The sequence below is a fragment of the Apodemus sylvaticus genome, chromosome 5 (genome assembly GCF_947179515.1).
Source record: "Apodemus sylvaticus chromosome 5, mApoSyl1.1, whole genome shotgun sequence".
NCBI lineage: Eukaryota > Metazoa > Chordata > Mammalia > Rodentia > Muridae > Apodemus > Apodemus sylvaticus.
Window position 1 is genome coordinate 141391607 of NC_067476.1, and position 21623 is coordinate 141413229.

Sequence of the window (21623 nt, forward strand, 5' to 3'; positions counted from 1 at the left end):
CTCAATATCCACTGTTATCATTTTACAGTGAATTAAATAATACAGTTCAAATTATCTTTGAAAAGCTTCACCAGTTACTTGAAATTGTGTGTCACAAAGTGGACTGAAACCTCAACAACTGGCTCAGAATTTCTTCATCAGAGCCTCCTCCTCCCTACAGTGATCAGTTTCTTAAGAGGCAAAAAGAGGCACAGACAAGAATTCAGCATTGAGCACGAGCTTCGATGACTGACCACCTCTGCTCCAAAACACCAGAAACAAACTACATCACGCAGCAGGCATGTTCACCTGACGGGCCAGGGCATCATCGAGTATCCATCCCATAAACAACAGCTGCCAGAGTATCCGACTGCTCAGATGCATCAAGCGCTCTAGATCTCAGCCTTTACACGCTTTGGCTCTGACACGCTGGTCTCTGGTTCTTAGGGAGAACTGTCCAAGGAGCTGACAGGCACGGCATACCATGACCCAGCTTGCTCACACATAGTCTTCAAGAAGTGACATCAGCCTCACTTTAGCCTGGGAGAATGACACTTGCCAGACAGATACCCAGGGCTCTCTGCCCTCAGGACTCTTGGAATCAAGTCCTACATCAAAAACCTACATGGGCATGACCACTTTAAAGGAATCATCTTAGGAGCAATATATAAATCTCCGCTATTTTATTTCAACCCCCACCAACTTCCTTAGAATCCAAACCACAAGAAAGTCAGTCTCACTATTTTGCAGATTTTTTTTTTTAAATCTTTTGCCTCCAGATGGTATTTTCCAAATCTGTTCTTTGCTCACTAGCCACACTTTGGAATTCCTTTGGTTTGCTTTTAAAATGTAAATCTAGAAAAAAAAGGGGGGGGGTGCACAGCAAATAAACATGCCATATGTTGGTTGGTCTGTAGTCTCGGTTAGCCTGGAACTCACGTAGAACAGCCTTACCTTAAGTTTATGGCAACGCTCAAGGCTCTCTCTTCTGAGTACTAAAATAAGTCAGCACAACAATGCCTACTTATGCTACAGGCTTGTGTGGCTGTTTTGTTTGGAAACGGGATCTCTCTTTTCAGTCCTAGCTGGCCTGAACTCCCAGAGACCTGCCTCCCAAGTACCACCACGCCCAGCCTATGCCATAGATCTTAATAGGCAAATGCCTACTTAAGTCTCAGGAAATCTGAAGGGTGAGTGTAATCAGCAGAAAACTCATTGTCACTTGCACTGAGGGACAAAGCCAGGCCAAACTCACCAAGACACAGACACACACCATGGTGTGCATACACAAGAGTGTTCAGCACTAACACAGCATCTCACACGAAGAGCTCTTGTCAAAATACAGCAAAACCCACATTTTTAAGCCACACTACAATTTCTAGTTTGTGGTTACATTCAATCACAGGCAGCATGCCACAGCGGGAAAATCCCTGAGGTTTAAGCCAGACAGCACAGGTGCAAAGCTTGGCTAGACAATCTTGGGCAAGTCACTGAGCCTCTGTAAGCCTCAACTGCTTCTAAACACAAAACAAAAATAAACAATAATACAAGCACTCACTATCCCACAAGATTGTGAAACTCCTAAAGGGACAAACATGAAAGCAAATAAGTGTGAGTTATAAATATATAATTGTAACTTTCAGAAACTTTTCTTAAGATGGCAATCCCAAGCTATGAACTGAAATATGAGTACTAACTACCTATGTAATAACTGCCTTTTATTTATACTATAATATTAATCCAAACTCAAGAATCTTCAGTAGGGACTAGACAGATGTGTGATTGGTTAAGAACGCTTCCTGTTCTTGCGGACGACCCAGGTGGGTTTCCAGCACCCACACGCCAGCTCACAAGTGCCTATACCTGTAGTTCTGGCATTTCCAATGTTGCCTTCTGGCCTCTGTGGAGCACCACACACATGTGATGCACATACACACATGCAGATAAAACATTCATACATGTAAAGTAAAATTTAAAAAAAAAAAGGAACCTTTAATAACAAGGAATGAAAACAAACATTTGTCTAAAATAATTATAAGAAATATGAATAATTCATTGAATCTAGTATTAAATATCTGATAGGCTTGTTTTCTCTTTTCTGTGGGCACAGTATGTCTGTGTAGCATGTGCATATGAATCTTTGAGTCCACCCCTGTACGTGCACGCAGAGTCCAGCGAACAGGCTTAGAGGTCTTTCTTTCTTTGTGGCTCTTCACCTTATTCCTTTGAGACCGGGAGAGCTCACCATTTTGGCTAACCAGCAAGCTCCCAGAATCCACCAGTTGTCATCTCCCTCCCGCAATGCCGAGGTTACAGGTATGTCTGGCTGCTGTGTTCTTGAATGGCTCAAGGGACTTGAATGGGGGTAGTGAGGTAACAAAGAAAAGACAAACAGATGGACACATGGACATAGACGGAAATGCTGGTTCAGGTGGACCAAGGTCTTAGATGGAGAAAGCATAACACCCCAGAAGCTGAGTATTTACTATAGAGATGTGAACAGAGACGGGGTTATAGACCCAGCTAACCCAGGAGGCAGAGTTTACAGCACACAGATGGTGAAGTAGACAAGGTTAGCTAAGCCCAGTAGACACAGCCTCCGTATTGCAGTCACCAAGCCATACATTTCTGCAGGGCGAAAGCTATCGTGGATGTTTTCTACACAAAGTGTGGTCAGCATCCCGAGCCTCATCCGGAGGAACCTTGCCATTTTCTGTGGGTCTAAGGCTATGGGGTCCTAGCATGGCCGCACCCAGGTTGACAACACACATTCGCTCAAGCAAACTTGGTTCCTTATCCTTGACTCTGAGTTTTCTTGCAAGCAAGTGTTCTTCTTCCCTGAGCTATCTAGCCTTGAGGATGTTCCTCTAAAAAAGATGTCGTGGGAGGCTGGAGGCGGACCTTAGCGCAGCTCTCGTGGGGACGATCCCCAGAGCTGGAAACAAACATAGACAACCAACACAAAGTGGATACGCTGAGTTTGCTGGGGTTTTTTTTAAAAGATTAATTATTTTTATTTTATATGCATGGTGTTTTGCCTGCATGTATGTTTGTGTATCACATGCATGGCATGCCCACAGAGATCAAAAGAGGGCATCAGAATCTCTGGAACTGGAGCTAACAGAGAGTTGTACCCTGATCTGTGGATATTGGAAGATTAGGTCTTTGGAAGAGCAGCTAGTGCTCTTAATTTCTGAACCATCTCTCCAGCGTCAAATATGGGGTTTTTTTGTTTTGTTTTTGTTTTTTAATGTTACTTTCTAAATTTAAAACAATGTCAATAAAATGATTCCTACATGCATAGGATGGTTCCTAGCCCAACTGTCATCAGAGAGGCTTCATCCAGCAACTGATGGACACAGAGGCAGAGACCCACAGCCAAACATTAGGCAGAGCTCCGGGAATTCAGGGGGGAAGGAAGGATGAAGGAAGCCAAAAAGGTCAAGAAAACTCACAGAATCAACGAACCCGGGGCTCAGAGAGCCTACAGGGGACTGACCCAGGCCCCTGCACATTACAGTCATATAGCTCGGCCTTCTTGTGGGCTCCTCACAGCAGGAGCAGAGGGTGTCTCTAACTCTGCTGCCTGCTCTTAGGGCCCTTTCCTCCTACTGGGTTGCCTAGTCCAGCCTTTTTTTTTTTTTTGGTTTTTTTTTTTTTCCCGAGACAGGGTTTCTCCGTGTAGCCCTGGCTGTCCTGGAACTCACTCTGTAGACCAGGCTGGCCTCGAACTCAGAGATCCGCCTGCCTCTGCCTCCAAAGTGCTGGGATTAAAGGTGTGAGCTACCACTGCACTGCCCAGCCTGGTCCAACCTTAATAGGAGAGGATGTGCCTAGTCTTACTGTAACTTGCTATACCGGGGCTGGTTGATATCCATGGGAGGCCTGTGCTTTTCTGAAGGAGTGAGTGGGAGAGAGTCCGGAAGGAGAGGGTGGAGAGGATGTAAAAAAATAAATGCATAAACAAACAAACAAGGGATGCTAAAAATCAAGGAAACTAGATTGAAATTAATAGGTTAGGGGAAATGCACATGGATCTAAGAAACTAACTCAATATTTTATCATTTGAAGAAAGTATATCTTCTCATTTTGGACTAGTTTTTTATAAAGTAAGAAACAGTTCGGGACTAGCAAAATGGCTCAGGAGGCACGTGTTTGCTGCTAAGCCAGACAGCCTGAGTATGACCCGGAGGTCCACATGGTGGACAGAAATAGCATTCAGAGTGGTCCTCTGACCTCTCCATGGGCCACAGCGGGGATGCTCATATGCATGTGGTATGCATTCATTTGTGTGCACACACACTCACGTATACACACACAAGTACACACCCTGTGATAATTTTTTTTTTTTAGTTAAACAATAAAAAACTGCTTGTTTTTGAAGAAGCAGGAAAACTGTCTTTCCTGATGAATAAGAAAATAGAAAATAGATTTTATTTTTTACTGGTTTAGATCACTACTAACAGTTGATTATATCAGTACAGGCAGTTGATTATATCAGAATAGGATTAATTTGATTCTGTAAACTATAATTATTAGCACGGTTAGAAAATCAGTAAAAAAAAAAAATCAGCCAATATAGTCATCAAGCAATCAAAACTGCACCCATCATTCTTCGTTAATTATATACAGATATTTGTTGCAGAGTAAAGTACCAGCTGTAAGAACACAGAACACAAGTTTCTATCTAAAGCAGTGTTTCTCAACCTGTGGTCGAGACCACTCTGGAATAGACCAATCCTCTCACAAGGGGTCACCTAAGGCCAATGGAAAACACAGATATTTACATTATGATTCATAACAGTAGCAAAATTACAAATAAGAATAACAATGGAAATAATTTTATGGTTAGGGTCACCACAATGTGAGGAATTGTATTAAAGTCACAGCATTAGGGAGGTTGAGAAGCACTGCTCTAAAGTCTGTGGACACAGGAATGCTTTACATTTTCCAGTGTCCTTACAAATACCTATTTTAGTTAGCTGTGCTAATAATTACAGTTTACAGCATCAAATTAATCCTATAGTGATATAATCAACTGTTAGTAGTGATCTAAACCAGTAAAATCCTCTGGTAAGCAATTTATCAATTGGATGTAAGTTATAAAATTATATAACCCTTTGAGACCAATAGCCCTCGAATAGAAAGAAGAATCACAAAATTTAATTCAGGATCAACTAAAACAATTAAAAACTAGAAACAAAAAGAAAAATTACAGACAAAAAGCCTTCATCAAATGCTAAGAGTGGGCGTGGAGACACAAATCCAGCACAGGAAGGCAGAGCCTGTAGGATCAGGAGTTCAAGGTCACCCTTAGCTACACAAGACTAAGCCAAAAATAAACAAACAAACAAATAGATAAGGGCTGGGGAAATGACTCAGACCACAAAGTGCTCACCATGTGAGCATGACCACCTCAGCCTGACCCTAAGAGCTCAGAAGAAGTACAAGGCACAGTGGCCTATGCCTTGGGACCCCAGTGATGGGGAGGCAGGGACAGGGGGCTCGCTGGAGCTCCCTAGTCATCCAACACTGCCAGGCCAATGAAAGACCCTGTCTGTCCCAACGGAGGTGGACAGTGTTTCCCAGGCTAACACCGAGTAGTCCTCTGGCTTACACACGCATGAGTAAACACGTTCAACATATACATACCAAACACATGCTTAAAAACAAATCTCAAAGCCACAGCCACAAAAATCAACAGTGGACCGTGCCTTCCACAACAGTCGGAGACACTTACTCAGAAAGAACTCCTCGAAGTCGGTTTTCTCCACACAGCTTGTATACATTCGGAGGGCTGCGATCTTGATCTTCTAGACAAAAAGAATGAAAGCCAACTCAAGCCATGACAGGGAAGCTCCAGTGTCCCTAGACACTGTCACAGCTCCCAAGTTCCTTCAGCTAAGAGGGACGCAAGCCAATCTGCCTGCAGTTTATCTTGTTTTTGTTGCTGTTGTTTTTGAGACAGGATTTCAGGGAGCCCATGCTGACTGGTAAATGTTTGTAGCTCAACTGGCCACACACTCACTATTTTATCTTCATCTTTAAAAATAAATAAATATTTATGAAAACAATTATGAATTGTCAAGAAGTTTACATGCATACATATAAAATCTTAATGAAGACGACTTCCTTGATGGTTTAGAAGAGACTGTAGGGTTCTGAGAATATGGCTGTGACTTAGCATCTGCAGCCTCTCCATAGTACCTTCTGTGTAACAGAGAATGTGAGAGGCCCAGGGTCGACTAAGAATGAAATATCTCTTCCCAGTATGTTTTAATTATTTACTTTTATGTCATGTGCATTGGTGTTTGGCCAGCATGTATGTCTGTGAGACTGTGTCTATAACCCCTGGAACTGGAGTTAGAGACACTTGTCAGCTGCCACATGGGTACTGGGAATTGAGCCCAAGACCTGTGGAAGAGCAGCCGGTGCTGTTAGCCACAGAGTCATTCCACCAGCCCCTATAATATGTATTATAGTAAGTCATGAGATCAATTTTCCTTAAGACCTATTAAAAATCAACAATGAAAACAAGATTGTTAGCAAGCAAGGCCTCCTGGAGAACACACAGCCCAGAGACACAGCTGGCCCATCTGTCCCTTTAAACTCATCTAGATGCTATTACCCTGCAACCAAAAAGGGTCTGAAAACTTCCACCTCACTGTCCTGACTAGCAAAAGACTAGGTTGGAGGAGTACCTTGGTCTTATCTACCACATAAATCAGAATAGATGGTAGAGGGATGTATTCTGAAGAAATTCTCAAAACATCATATGAACTTCACAGGCCAGAGGCTTTAAAACAAATTCCCAAGGGAACGTAAAAGACTTTACCCATTTACTGTATTTCAAAGGTCCAGTGAATCCCATGGCTTCTATTATCTTCGTGAAAGGACCGACCTTCTCCTCAACAGGCTGCGAGGAATCTTGGGTAGTAGGAAGCTACTTAAACAAAGAGAAAGAAATCAAAATTAGTTAGAGAAAATTTTCTCAACAAAATGCTTTGGTTTGTTTGCTCGAAGGACATGCTTATTGCATAGGTTTCTTTTCACTTTGATTTCTTCTCTTCTTCCCGAGCTCTTGATTTCTTTTTAATGATTTGGAGGCCTCTGTTGTTCGTTTGCTCTGAGCTTCTGTTCTGTTCTCCTGTGGTGCTGGAGATCATCCCCAGGGCTTCACATCCTAGGCAATATGCCCTCATGGAGCCAGACTCAAGCCCTCACGTAAGTGTGCAGACACAGCTAAATGGAATCTAGCAGGTACCCTCCAAGTTACAGAGCAGGACACACCCACGCCAACACCACATGCCTATGAGCCAGCGATCAGGAAAGAACAGACTTGGGATATTATGAAAAATAGAGAGATGGCTCAGTGGTTAACAGCACTGGCTGCTCTTCCAGAGGACTTGGGTTCAATTCCCAGCAACCCCACAGCAGCTGACACCTGTCTAGAACTCTAGATCTAGGGGATCTGATGCCTTCTCCTGGCCTCACAGGGCTACAGGCTCACACTTGGTACCAAGACTCACATGGAGGCAACAGGGTCATTATACATGAATAAAAATAAAAGGGCAAGAAGGGAAGTGCAAGGAAAGGCAAAAGGGTGGGGAGAAGGGCGGAGTGGAAAGGACAGGGAAAGTGCAAGGAAGAGAAGAAGGGGAGGAGGAAGACAAAAGGGAGCGTGGGGAGAAATATCCCAGGAGAACCAGTCCCGACAAGCCTGTCCTCTACAAAGAAAGGTAGATTATTCACCCAAAAGAAAGGCTTGCAAGGTTACAGATGACTATTTTTAACTTGTACAAAAATCCATTTTAAAAAATTGTTTTCCTCTAAAGTATTTTATTCACAAGGGTCTACAGTGAAAAAAACTCAGGCTATAAGCTCAGAAGACGCTGAGTGGTGGTGGCGCACGCCTTTAATCCCAGCACTTGGGAGGCAGAAGCAGGCAGATTTCTGAGTTCGAGGCTAGCCTGGTCTACAGAGTGAATTACAGGACAGCCAGGGCTACACAGAGAAACCCTGTCTCGAAAAAACAAGAAAGAAAAGAAAAGAAAAGAAAAGAAAAGAAAAGAAAAGATAGAAAGAAAGAAAAGAAAAAAGAAAAGAAAAGAAAAGAAAAGAAAAGAAAAGGAAAAAAACTATAACCTCAGAAGATGGGGTTCACATATTCAGTTGGTCTGTGTCTTACCATCCGCTCTATCCTTGGCTAAGGCCTGAGCTCACATACCACATTCACTTAACGCAGTCTATGGCAGAGAACAGACTCACCTTACTTGTGTTGTGGTATTTCCTACACTGCAGTGTGTCTGTTCCAACGGTCTGTTCCGATCCCACACACATTCCAGACTGATTCTTCTGGAGCCACTGGGGGACGAACAAGCACATGTAAGCAACTCGGAGAACTACTTAGTGAAGTTAACCCAGCTGGCTGCTCTGGCTGGTTCTAGCCAACCTTGCTTTAACCCAGCTTCAGGTGAGGGATTATCAGAAGGACCCATGATCAGCACCCAGGATGGTGTCTGGTATGTGGCAGTGCTCAATAAATATCTATTAACTATATGAAGTTGGGTGTGGTGGCGTGCACCTGCAATCTCTAGAAGGCTGAGCCAGGAGGATTGCTGTGACTTCAGTACCATCCCAGAGCATAGTGAGAGACTAACCCGAAGAACAAAATAAAACCAGAAAATTAATTACTTCTTAAAGAAATAAAAGGATTCAGCCCTAGAAATGCAGACTGAACTGAGTCAAATCAGAGAAATAAAATTGTAATAAGAAAGAGAACTCTGCCAACAATCCGGTCTCTCTGAGTTCGAGGCCAGCCTTGTCTACAGAGTGAATTCCAGGACAGCCAGAACTACACAGAGAACCAAACCCTGTCTCAACAAACGAACAAACGAACAAACGAACAAACAAACAAACAAACAGACTTGGAGCTAGAGAGATGGCTCAGCTGTTAAGAGCACTGGCTGTTCTTCCAGGGGACCCAGGTTCAATTCCTTGAGCACCCACAGTAGCTCATAATTATCTGTAACTCCAGTTCCAGAGATCCGACACCCTCATACAGACATATATCAAGATAAAATACCAATGACAATAAACTAAAACAAATTTAAAAAATAAACAAAACAAAAAAAGGAAAAAAGAAAAATCTGCTTCTGCCACCTCAAAGCTCAGCAGCCATTAACAGTTTGCTGCACCTCAGTTACAGTGAGGCCTGGACGGGCAAAGTATGGAAAGTGCATCTCCCAAAACAGGTACTTGATAATAAACGAAGTGGCAGCCACCTCCAGGTCACAACACCTGCCTTTCAGCCACACTGGCTCTGGCAATAATATGGGATACACAGCTAACTGTGGTTATATGCCAGGGCTACACCAAATGCTTTAGGGACTCTTTAATCCACCCTACAGTTCCATTTGGTTAGTATTGTTATAATCAAGAATTGATTGGAACAATCTACAGTTTGAAAAATAAATTTCTACATGTAAGCTCTACAACAGTGAAAACAGAAATATCCACTAAGAGACAGTAAATTGAAGTACGAAAATAGGTAATCAAGAATTGAACCCAGGGCACTGGATTTGTAGGACATCCATTCTGCCCTGGATTAATTTTTGTTTTTGTTTTTGTTTTTGTTTTTGTTTTTTGAGACAGGGTTTCTCTGTGTAGTCCTGGCTGTCCTGGAACTCACTCTGTAGACCAGGCTGGCCTGGAACTCAGAAATCTGCCTGCCTCTGCCTCCCAGAGTGCTGGGATTAAAGGCATGAACCATCACTGCCCGGCTTGGATTAAATTTTCAAAATCTGACTTTACTTTTACTTTTTTCAAAATCTGACTTTTTTTTTTACTTTAACTTTATTTTTTGCTTATTCATTTTTTAGAAAGGGTCTCATGTGAACTAGACTAGCCTCAAGCACACTATGTAGCTGAGGCTGACCTCTTTGTACTTCTACTTTGTGGAAGTGCTGAGAGTACAGTATGTTGTTGTTGTTGTAGACAGGGTCTCACTATGCACCTCTGGTTGTCCTAGCCTTGAAATCACAGAGCTCTGCCTGCTTCTGCCTGCCTCCCGAGTGCTGGGATTAGAGACATAGGCCACCACACCTGGCTATAGTGCTATTTTTAATATGGCTTTAGGTTCATAGCAAAACTAAGCAGAAAGCACAGGGTTCCACATACATTCTCCTCCTTCCCCCCACACAATCTCTCCTACCTACTGTCAGCATCCCAACCCAGAGGTTAAACCTACTTTGACCATCACTGTCCACTCAAAGTCCATAGTTTATACTAACAATTAATATGAAAAAATGCAATCTTTTTATTTTTTAATTCTAAAAACATAAGTAAAATTACAAACAAAATCATGAATGCATGTGAGTAGTTCTAAGAAGTAACACACAGGGATGAAAGGGTTGTTTGGTTACATTGGAATTGTGGATAGCCGATTAGGAATGTAAGACAGTAGAATGCTTTGCCTAACATGGGCAAGGCCTTGGGTTTGATCTCTTGAACCACAAAAGAAAGAGGGGGAGAAGGGAGGGAAAGGGAAGAAGGAGTTATGGGCAAGCTTGGGAATTCAATGCCCAAATTCCTAGTAATGTTTTAATTGCCTTTACAATTAAAGGGGCTGGGGGGTGGGAGCTGGGCATGGTAGCACACATCTTTAATCCCAGCACTCAAGATGCAGAGAGGCAGGAATTTGAGGCCAGCCTAGTCTAAATACATAGAAAGTTTCAGACAAGACAGTGTCTCAATAAAAAAAAAAAAAAAAAAGATGGGAGGGAGGATTAATCCTTCAATTCTGTTTTATTCCCAAAAGAGAAGGGATAAATAAAATTAACAATGATTTTCCTGTTTCTTCTTAATAAAGGAAAAATAGTTTCTCATTGTGGAATAGTACTATTTGAATTTCTTTCCAAACAAGGATATTAAAAGATTAGTCAGACTTATGCTTTAATTCTCAAGTACCAAGCAGGCTTTGTGAAATACAGACTAAACACAGAACCCTCCCATGACATCACATACATCAGTGTAATGGCCCATCTAGAACGCAAAGCACTTAAACTGCCTCAGAGAATGGGGTGGGTGTAGCCTGAGTTGGGCTTCTCCCCAGTTAGTGTCAGGTCAGGCATCTTTCTTCAGCCCCACAGCTTCACAGTGGTCAATAGATTCCTTCTCCCTACTTCACTGAACTGCTGAAAATCTGGGCCATGCCAGGACGACACCTTCCACTGCCCCGTCCATCCACAAACACACGCTTACCCTTGGACCAGCCTTCCTGCCTTCACTCCCTTCAGAAAGGACCTTGGAACACCTCATTTTCATTTATCTTTCAAAATAATTGGAACAATTCTTTTCAAAGAGGTCTTCCCTCTCTCTTCTTTGGGTTGGCTTCTTGTTGATTTGGGGTTTGTTTGTTTGTTTGGTTGGTTGGTTGGTTGGTTGGTTGGTTTTTTGACTTGTTTTCTTTATGAGGCAGGGCCTCGTGTAGCCTAGGCTATCTCTGAACTCGCTGTGGAGCTGAGATTAATCTTCATTCTCCATCTTCCACCCACCAACTGCTGAACGACCAGCATGGCCTGCGAGGCCCAGCTCTACGTGGTGCTGGGATCCAAGCCGGAGCTTGGAACATACTACACAAGCCCAGCGGGGCAGACCCAGTCCTCACGAGGCCATCCCTGACCACTTTATCTAAAGCAGGTAGCATTATTCTCTACCAAGTAGTAACCTATCCACTTCTTCCATGGTACTCAAAAAGATATCTGATGGTAAGAACTGCCCCTCTCGTTAGAATCATGTCCAACTCAAGATACATAAATATTTGTGGATGAACAAATGCGAGCATTTGCACAATATTTATTTGACTACCGACTTCCACCATCTTTACCACAGATACAGGTGCCATGTTCAAGGTATGCGAGCCCTTGTACAGGTTTTGGGATAGAAATGAATCTCTGTCCTCAGACAGCTCATAGTCTTACAAAGAAAGGGGAGAAAGAAAAAAAGAATTTAGCATAGAGACACAGAACCAAGTATCACACTGAAATTGTCACTGGACAGAAGAAAGATGCCCTGGTGTCAGGAATGGTAGAATCTAGGTGAGCCCAATGCCTGGCACATAAGTCTCAGGGACGCTGCATTCTTTCCTCCACAGAAGTATAAGCATCCACTCACAGCAGAATCAATCCACAAAGGCATCAAGAGAGGAGCTTCATGCATTGTGGTATAGCCATATAATAAAATACTACGCAACCAATTCCCCAGGACCAGAAAGTACATACTACATGAGAATTAATCAACCATCGCTACAAAGAGCACACCTGTTAGATCTCTCACACAAGACTGAATGGCAGCAGGCACACCTGAGAGACTGCAGAGAAGACGTCAACAGCAAATAAACGTATGGTGTACAAAGCAAAGTTCTGTTTATCATGGAGTGGGAGATAGCTAACCAGGAACCAAAGAGGCTTCTGCAATCTTGGTGATGTGTTTCGTTTTGATTTTTTGTTTGTTTTGTGACAAGAGTCTCATGTAGCCCGGGCTAGCCTCAAATGCAATGTATAGCTGAGGATAACCTTCTGATCCTCCTGCTTCTACTTCCCGGTGCTAGGACACAGCTAGGCTGCTGTGGACTGAGCCCAGCGTGTCATGAATGGTAGCAAGCATTCTACCAGTTGACTTAACAGCCTCAATTCATGTTCACTTCTTGATCTGGATGCTGGGTATGTTTACTTTGTAATAAGTTGTTATGCTGTGTACCTGTGCTTTGTGCCTTTTCCTAAGTTTCTCATATATCCCAATAAGAACATACAAGATTCATGAGATTTGGAATAGGCAGTAAAAACAACAGAACTCAGAAACAAAGACCTGGAATCACTAGAAAATGCCTCCTAGAAGTGGGCAGAGCAGAAAAGTCAGAATCAGAGTAAGAATCAGGATGCAGTGAAAGAAGCCCCAGCTCTCTCCTAAGTGTTCTGAGAACCAAAAACGGGTCCTATATGCAAGAGAGATTTCCAAACAATAATGTGTCAAGTATAATACAAATGTATATGTCTGTTCCAGACAATTGCAGCCACAGGAACTCTTGCACATGGCTCCAAACTAAGAAGAACATAAGATTTTGAAGCTGGGTGTGGTGGAGCACACCTTTAATCCAGCACTCAGGAGGCAGAAGTAGGCAGATCTCAGAGACAGGTAGGTAGATCTCTGTGAGTTCAAGGAGCAAGTCTTGGTCTATAGAGCAAGTTCCAGGACAGCCTGGGCTACATAGTGAGACCCTGCCAGATAGACAGACAGACAGACAGAGATGAGTATAAGACTATAAGATTTCACAACAGGAGAACAAGAAGGCTCAGAAGGCAGAGGCCCTTGTACACGTCTGACAACCTGAGTTCAATCCAGATCCCTCAAGGGGGCAAGAATGAAGTTGTAAACAGAAAGGGCGATATGAGTGGAAATTTCTAGTTCTTTGGAAAGTTAGTTACATTAAATAATGTTTTGCTGGGGCACACAGTTGAAAGGATATCTTGCTAAAGCAAACATGTAAAAGACTGTTTTCCTGAAGCAGACACAGGTTAAGGATGTCTTGATACAGCAAACACATGAAAGAACACATGATAGAGTGTAAATATGAGCCCACAGACAGCGGAAGATGAGCACTGAGCCTTGACTGGGTTTGTTCCACCTCGCTATTCTTCGATAAAGACACGCATCCGTTCATCTCACATGGTGTAGTTGAGCTCAACTTGTGATAACACCACCATTGTAAGAACTGCTCTCAAGGTTCCTGAGGCAGCTTGTCACTTTGTAGCCTCGCCTCAGGCTGGTTGGCGAGCCTGGTGGTTTCGTCAGGATTGGACTATAGCTGTTGGTTCATGCCTGGTGTCTGCCTGCCTACAGGATTGGTCTACAGCTGCTAAATCATATTTGGTGTTTGCTATGGGACTGAGCTGCTGCCAAAGACCAAGCTCATCCCTAAAGAACTACTGCTAAACAGGTCCACTTCCCCCATAGTCTATTAACTTTTCACTACCTCTGCTGGGTGGTGGGCTAGAGGAGAGGCTGAACCCTTTTTAAAAGTAGGTTGCAAAAACTTTATGCCTATAGTGAAGTCCTGAGAGCTGTCTTCTGACTTTCGCATGAGTTCTACAGCACATGCACATCTGCACTCACACACATAGGAAAAGAAATGAAATCTGAAAAACAATCTCAAACTTATAGTTCATTTTCAAAAGGCTTGAGGGCTGGGGATGCTTGGCTAGCATGCGCGGAAGCGCCAGGTTCCATCCTCAGTATCACCAGTACACACTGGTGGCGTAGGCCTACAATGACGGGGCAGGCACACAAGCAGTTCAAAGTCATCCACTCCTATATGGCGAGTTCAAGACCAGCCTGGGTCATATTAGTCAACAAATAAATAATAAATAAATAAGTAAAACAAGGACAACCAAAAGCTCCTGAAAGTAAAGGGGCCCCCATGCTTGGGGTGGGGTGCAGAGGGGCAGAGACAGGCTCAGACAGGTCTTGAATGCTGTGGGTATGCGTCTCACAGTTCAGCAAAACCGTGAGCTCCACCAGGGCACAGCCCACTTGTACGCCTTTTATTCTCTGCCCCAGTACTCAATGCCATTCTGGGCATGGAGTCAGTACTCAATAAAAACTAGGTAGTTTTTTTTCTTCTTCTTCTTCTTCTACTTTGTTCAAAGAGAAGGACAACCTGGAGACAGTCCAAAAACGAACCACAGAATGATCAAAGGGAGGAATAACAGGTCCTAGTGGAAAGGTTCAAATGAGCTGAGGTTGTTTAGCTTGGAGAAAAGGCAACTGAAGAATTAAGGAGTAACTTAGAATAACACCGGGATGGAAGACGGAGAGCTCCCGCGTCCCGCCTTCTCACTTCAGAGATGAGGAAACTAAAACCAAGGGAGAGGTTGCAGTTTGGTGAAGGTAGGTTGGGCAATTTTTGAAAAATTTTCACTTTGTAGTGAGAATAAAATTGACTCAAGCAGTAAGAGCTTAAGTAGTAATAAAAATAGCACTTACGAAGCTGGGTGTGGTGCTGCGTGCCTCTGGGCCAGCTCCGTGCAGGCAGAGGCAGGCGGAGCTCCGAGCAGATTAAACCTGCCCTATAAAAGTAAAGTAAGAGAGCCAGTCTGGATAAGTAAATTCTCAGTCAATAAAAGGGACTGAAAGAGGAAACCGACACTATGCAACACCACTGCATTAATTCCTAGCATCGAGAACCATCCAGAGAATTATCATCTAGCAATCCAATTTGGACAGACCTCCAAAAGTGGTGTGGCAGAGAGATCTTTGCATACCCAGAGGCATCCCAAACATCCAGTGTATCCCATGAATAAAGAAAATAGGATACGCAACGAACCCACTCAAGGAGAAATTCTGTTGCATGCCTAAGGTATAAATGAACCTAAAAAAACCTTAAACTAAGTAAAAGAGGCAACTACACTTATACGTGATCAAACTCCCTATTAAAAATAAGTAAATAGTATGCTGGGCGTGGTAATGCACCCTTTAATTCCAGTACTGGGCCAGTCTTGTCTTCAGAGCTAGATCTGAGACAGCCAGGACTAGACAGAGAAAGACCATCTCTAAAAGAAAGGACAGCCGGGCGTGGTTGCACACACCTGTAATCCCAGCACTCGGGAGGCAGAGGCAGGTGGATCTCTGAGTTCAAGGCCAACCTGGTCTACAGAGTGAGTTCCAGGACAGCCAGGGCTACACAGAGAAACCGTGTCTCGAAAACCAAAAAAAGAAAAAAGAAAGAAAGAAAGAGAAAAAAGAAAGAAAGAGAAGAAATATGCTAAGAAAATTAGATCTGCAATGCCTAAAAAGAAAACAATTTACATTTTTAATAACAAATAGAGGTTACCTAAACAACATGAATAAATCTGTTCTAGTGAGTGAAAAGGCACCAGAATATATAATTCTATGTATAGTTGATATTTGTTAAGGAACTTACACTTGATCTTAGCCAAAAGGCTGAGAAGCGATTTTTGTTAAGGAACTTAACTATTTCTTTCTTTTTTTTCTTTTTTTCTTCGGTGCTAGAGACTCCACCCAGTCCTTCATGCATACAAGAACCTGAGCTATACCTGAGGGTCAGAGTCAGCCCTGTCAGGTACCTGAGGGTCAGAGTCAGCCCTGTCAGGTACCTGAGGGTCAGAGTCAGCCCTGTCAGGTACTTGAGAGTCAGAGTTAGCCCTGTCAGGTACCTGAGGGTCAAAGTCAGCCCTGTCAGGTACCTGAGAGTCAGAGTCGGCCCTGTCAGGAACCTGAGGGTCAGAGTCAGCCCTGCCAGGAACCTGAGGGTCAGAGTCAGCCCTGCCAGGTACCTGAGGGTCAGAGTCGGCTGTCAGGTACCTGAGGGTCAGAGTCGGCCCTGCCAGGTACCTGAGGGTCAGAGTCAGCCCTGTCAGGTACCTGAGGGTCAGAGTCAGCCCTGTCAGGAACCTGAGGGTCAGAGTCGGCCCTGTCAGGTACCTGAGGGTCAGAGTCGGCCCTGTCAGGTACCTGAGGGTCAGAGTCATCCCTGTCAGGTACCTGAGGGTCAGAGTCATCCCTGTCAGGTACTTGAGGGTCAAAGTCAGCCCTGTCAGGTACCTGAGGGTCAAAGTCAGCCCTGTCAGGTACTTGAGAGTCAGAGTCGGCCCTGTCAGGAACCTGAGGGTCAGAGTCAGCCCTGCCAGGTACCTGAGGGTCAGAGTCAGCCCTGCCAGGTACCTGAGGGTCAGAGTCGGCTGTCAGGTACCTGAGGGTCAGAGTCGGCTGTCAGGTACCTGAGGGTCAGAGTCGGCCCTGCCAGGTACCTGAGGGTCAGAGTCGGCCCTGTCAGGTACCTGAGGGTCAGAGTCGGCCCTGTCAGGAACCTGAGGGTCAGAGTCGGCCCTGTCAGGAACCTGAGGGTCAGAGTCGGCCCTATCAGGTACCTGAGGGTCAGAGTCGGCCCTGCCAGGTACCTGAGGGTCAGAGTCGGCCCTGCCAGGTACCTGAGGGTCAGAGTTGGCCCTGTCAGGTACCTGAGGGTCAGAGTCGGCCCTGTCAGGGTACCTAAAGGAAAAATTAATATGCACACATTTCCATAGAAGAGACCCAGCAGAGATGAAAATATTGACATTTCCAGATTTGAAGTAACAAATGATTTTATTTCCTTTATTACTAAAGTATTATATGACTAAGCAGGTTGCATGCCTTTAAATCCCAGCACTCAGGAAGCTCTTCAGGAGGAAGAGACAAGTGGATCTCTGAGTCTGAGACCAGCCTGGTCTACAGGACAGCCAGGACTACGCAGAGAGACCCTGCCTTAAAAAATATAAATAAACATGCAAACAAAAAGTATTATATGACTGACAAAAAAAATTAAGAAACTAAAACCCTTTAAAGAGCTCAAGGTTCAAGACATCCCAATGCAACTAAGGCCTTCAATAATCGCATCTTGGATTTTATGTTCATAAAGAAAAGGAAATATTTTGCCACCAAAGAAAAGTAGCACAAAGTAATTTCAAGAAGAAAACCAGAAAGTTAACTCTAAGATGACCCTCTAGAAAAGTCCCCAGCAGTAAAAGCCATCAGACTGCGACATGCCATCCTCTGCTAAGTTCCACCGCTGGAGGATTTAGAAGCAACGTCCTGGACACCATACTAAAAGAATCTGTCTTGAACCAACACCACAGAGACTCAGAGTGGTCTCCTGAGGCTTCTCCATCCCACAGTGTGGTTTTCACATAAATAAGATTTCATACCAACCAAATTAACAAACTTTGTGGAGCTGGGAAGATGGCTAGTGGTTGAAAATACTGACTGTTCTTCTAGAGGACCTGGGTTCAATTCCTAGCGCCCACACCGCAGCTCATAATTGTCCATAATTCCAAGATCTGACACCCTCACACAGACATACATGCAGGCAAAACACCAATTCACATGAAATAAAAGCAAATAAATTATCTAAAAACAAAACAAAACAGGCTTTACCTGGGAAGTGCTGGACAGAGTCTTGCTCCACTGTCTTTGGGTAGGAGACACTGATACCAGTTGGCTGCATACTGGAACCCACTGGGAGATGCTAGTCTGGTTCCTCTAGAAAAAGAAAACATTGTCAGGGATCTGTATCAGAGTAGAGCGAACTGGTGACATGGTGAAACAGTAAGAATTACATCCTTGGCCATTAATTCCTGCCCCTGGGAGACAGAAGTGATGGGTCTCTGTGAGTTTGAGGACAGCTTGGGCTACAGAATGAGACCTTGTTTCAAAGTGGGTTGAGGAAGAAGAAATACATATTTAGCCTTCAAGTCTGGCTCCTAGCAAGTGTTCTTAAACAGACATGAGTGTTCTGTCCTTTTGTAACAACACTTTTAAACTTATCAGTTGATGCTAATGGCATGTCTCTGGGGACAGAGGACTGGTTGGGTAAAGGAACCACCCACTTCAACCTCACAATCCAGAGTGACACTCAGTAACCTAAGTGTGTTGTTACTACCCTACTTATACAAAGAAACAGACCTGTTTCAACAACTCCCCCATGTCACAACTTCAGACCCCATGCACATTTAAGAGATCAAAAAAGAACAGGTTACCTTGAAGATCCTTCTGGTTCTAATACTGAAAGTAGAACCATTAGGAGAGTTTTGAAGCAATTAAAATAGAATGGGGGGATGGGCAAAGGGAGTTGGCTTAGTAGCTAAGAGCACTGGTTGCACTTCCAGAGGACCCAGGTTCAATTCCCAGCATACACATGGTAACTCACAACAGTCTGTAACTCCAGCTCCAGAAGATTCAATGCCCTCTTTTAGCCTCTCCTGGCACTTGTATTCTCCCATGTACATACACATGAATACTTAAAAACAAAAAACAATAAAACAAAAACCACCATGTCAAGGAAGGCACAATGCCTTGCTGCCAGGCTTCCTGAGTTTGAACCCATATGGTGGACACAGAGCCAACTCCTGGAGGTCCCATACCATGGTGCACATGAGCACATGTATGTACATAAATACAAAGATAGATAGATAGACAGATAGACAGACAGACAGACCTAAAAGACAGATAGATGAGGTCTAGTCATCTTTTTAAAAAACAAACATAAAAATAAAATATAAATAAACAGCTTATTGTGGGCTGGCAAGATGGTCAATGGGTAGAGAGATAACCAGAGTTTGATCCTCAGATCCCACAAGGTGGCAGGAGAGAACCAACTCCCAAGACCAGACATACGTATGATGCTATACCACATGTGTGTGCACTCACAAAGACACATAGACACAGACACAGACACACACACAAACACACACACACACACACACACACACACACTAAAAAAATGGCACAGCATAGAAAGAAGTATATGTTCAGAGTCAGAAAGTACTGAACCTACTCTTGGCTCCTCTAGTCATAAAAACCACATTAAATAACAAGCTCTATGAATGAGGTTTGGTCGCCTGTCTATAGAGTAAAGAGAGGATCCAGTGCCACAGCCGCACCTTGTGGTTAAGCTGCACCCAATCCCGGTTGCCTTGAGGGCAGGAGAGTCCGGGTGGTGCTGGAGAAAGGCATTTGAATGGTAAATCTTCAGACACTTCTGTGAATTGTCCCATAAGCTCACAGAGTAGATATGTTTCCAACAGCCCATCCACTGAACCTTATTTCCAAATAAAATGAGGAAGGCAACCAGGCCGTGGTGATACACATCTCTGACCACTTCTCTAACATGGGGGCTGAAGCGGAAGGATCAAGAGTTCAGACATGCTCAGCTATACAGAGAGACCCCAATAAAATATAAAAGTATTTTATTTCAGCTAAGGTTCAATCTGTTGAAACAGTTTCCAAATCAGAGATGGCTACTGGCATTTTATTAAAACTGATAAATTTGGGGCTGGAGAGACGGTTCATCAGTAAAGATGACCAGTTGCTCTTACTAAGGACCTGGGTTTGATTCCCAGCATCTACCTTATGACTCATGAGCACCCTGAACTTTAGTTCCAGAGGATCCAATGCTCTCTTCTGACCTCTGTGAGCACTACACACACACACACACACACACACACACACACACACACACACACACACGGGGGGGGGGGGGGGCAAAGACCCATATACAGAACAAATAAATTGTTAAAAAATAAATAAAAAATAAAGTCGGGAAATGGTGGCGCAGGCCTTCAATCCCAGCACTTAGGAGGCAGATGGATGTAGATTTCTGAGTTCGAGGCCACCCTGGTCTACAGAGTAAGTTCCAGGACAGCCAAGGCTATACAGAGAAACTCTGTCTCAAAAAAACCAAAAGACAAAAAAACCGACAAATTGATGAGAGTCATTCAGTACCAGGTATCATTTCCTAAAAATGTAAATACATATTAAGATAAAATTCTCTGAGCCAGGGTCTAAAGAAGTGTGGGAAAACAAGTAATTTACAAGTGGAAGTAAAGCAAATTTAGACTGGAACCACGGTGTGGCTGGTACTATACTATGCATGAAGCCCTGGGTGCCATCCCAGCACCAAATAAACCTGGCATGCAGGTGTAGCCAGTAATCCTAGGAGGTAGAGGCTGGAGATCAGAAGTACCAGCTCATTCTCAGGACTATAGGAAAGCTGAGATCAGCCCGGAATACACAAGATCCCATTATTATTGAAAGAAAGAAAGAAAGAAAGAAAGAAAGAAAGAAAGAAAGAAAGAAAGAAAGAAAGAAAGAAAGAAAGAAAGAAAGAAAGAAAGCAAGAAAGCAAGAAAGCAAGAAAGCAAGAAAGCAAGAAAGCAAGAAAGCAAGAAAGCAAGAAAGCAAGAAAGAAAGAAGAAAGAAAGAAAGAAAGAAAGAAAGAAAGAAAGAAAGAAAGGGAGAGAGAGGGAGAGAGAGGGAGAGAGAGGGAGAGAGAGGGAGGGAAGGAGGGAGGGAGGGAGGAAGGAAGGAAGGAAGGAAGGAAGGAAGGAAGGAAGGTGGGAGGGAGGAAGGAAGGTGGGAGAGAGGGAGGGAAGGAGGAAGGAAGGTGGGAGGGAGGGGGGGAGGAAAGGAGGAAGGGGAGGGGGGAAGAGAGAGGGAGGGAGGGAGGGAGGAAGGGAGGGAGGGAAGGAGGGAAGGAGGGAAAGAGAGACAGAGCAAGGGAGCAAAAGAGAGAAAAGAAAGAGAGAGAGAACCTACTGACAAGTAGAACACTGTCTCACCAAATAGAGACTATTAATTGAAGAAACTGATTTTTAAATGGGGCTAGAGGCTAGGGAGATGATTCAGTCTGTAAAGTTCTTACTGTACAAAGGATCTGAGTCCAGTTCCTAAGTGAAAGCCAGCAGTGCAGACCTGCAATCCCAGCCCTGGGGAGGAAGAGGCAGGAGGATTTCCGAGGGCCTATTGGCCAGCCAACCTAGCCAATCAGCAAGTTCCAGGTTCAGTGAGAATTCCTGTTTCAACTGGACGTGTATAAACATATACAGGAATGGTGCTCAGTACTAAAGTTCTTGTGTAAGGGTTCAATTGGTAGAGTATCTGCCCAGTGTGCATAAAGCCTTGGGTTTGACCCCAAGTACACCCACAGAAAACGGGGCACGGGGATAGACATCTGTAATCCTAACACTTGGGAAGCAGAATCAGGAGAATCAGAAGTTCAAGGTCATCCTCGTTTACATAGTGGGTTTGAGACC

At 43.9% G+C, this 21623-nt stretch overlaps 1 protein-coding gene across 4 annotated transcripts in view; it reads right to left on the bottom strand.

Annotated features, from left to right (window-relative positions):
- LOC127686137 (ubiquinol-cytochrome-c reductase complex assembly factor 1) overlaps positions 1-21623 on the bottom strand; it is an 84555-nt gene that overhangs the window by 57999 nt on the left and 4933 nt on the right. For 3 of the 4 annotated variants that reach the window (XM_052184055.1, XM_052184056.1, XM_052184057.1), the window contains exons 2-5: positions 17968-18072; positions 8248-8343; positions 6815-6922; positions 5720-5792 (exon numbers count right to left, since the gene is read on the bottom strand). In XM_052184055.1, coding sequence (XP_052040015.1) covers positions 5720-5792; positions 6815-6922; positions 8248-8343; positions 17968-18072 — 382 coding nt within the window. Of the gene's footprint in view, positions 1-5719; positions 5793-6814; positions 6923-8247; positions 8344-15021; positions 15105-17967; positions 18073-21623 lie in introns of all 4 variants that reach the window. The other variant, XM_052184058.1, reaches the window with a different exon arrangement.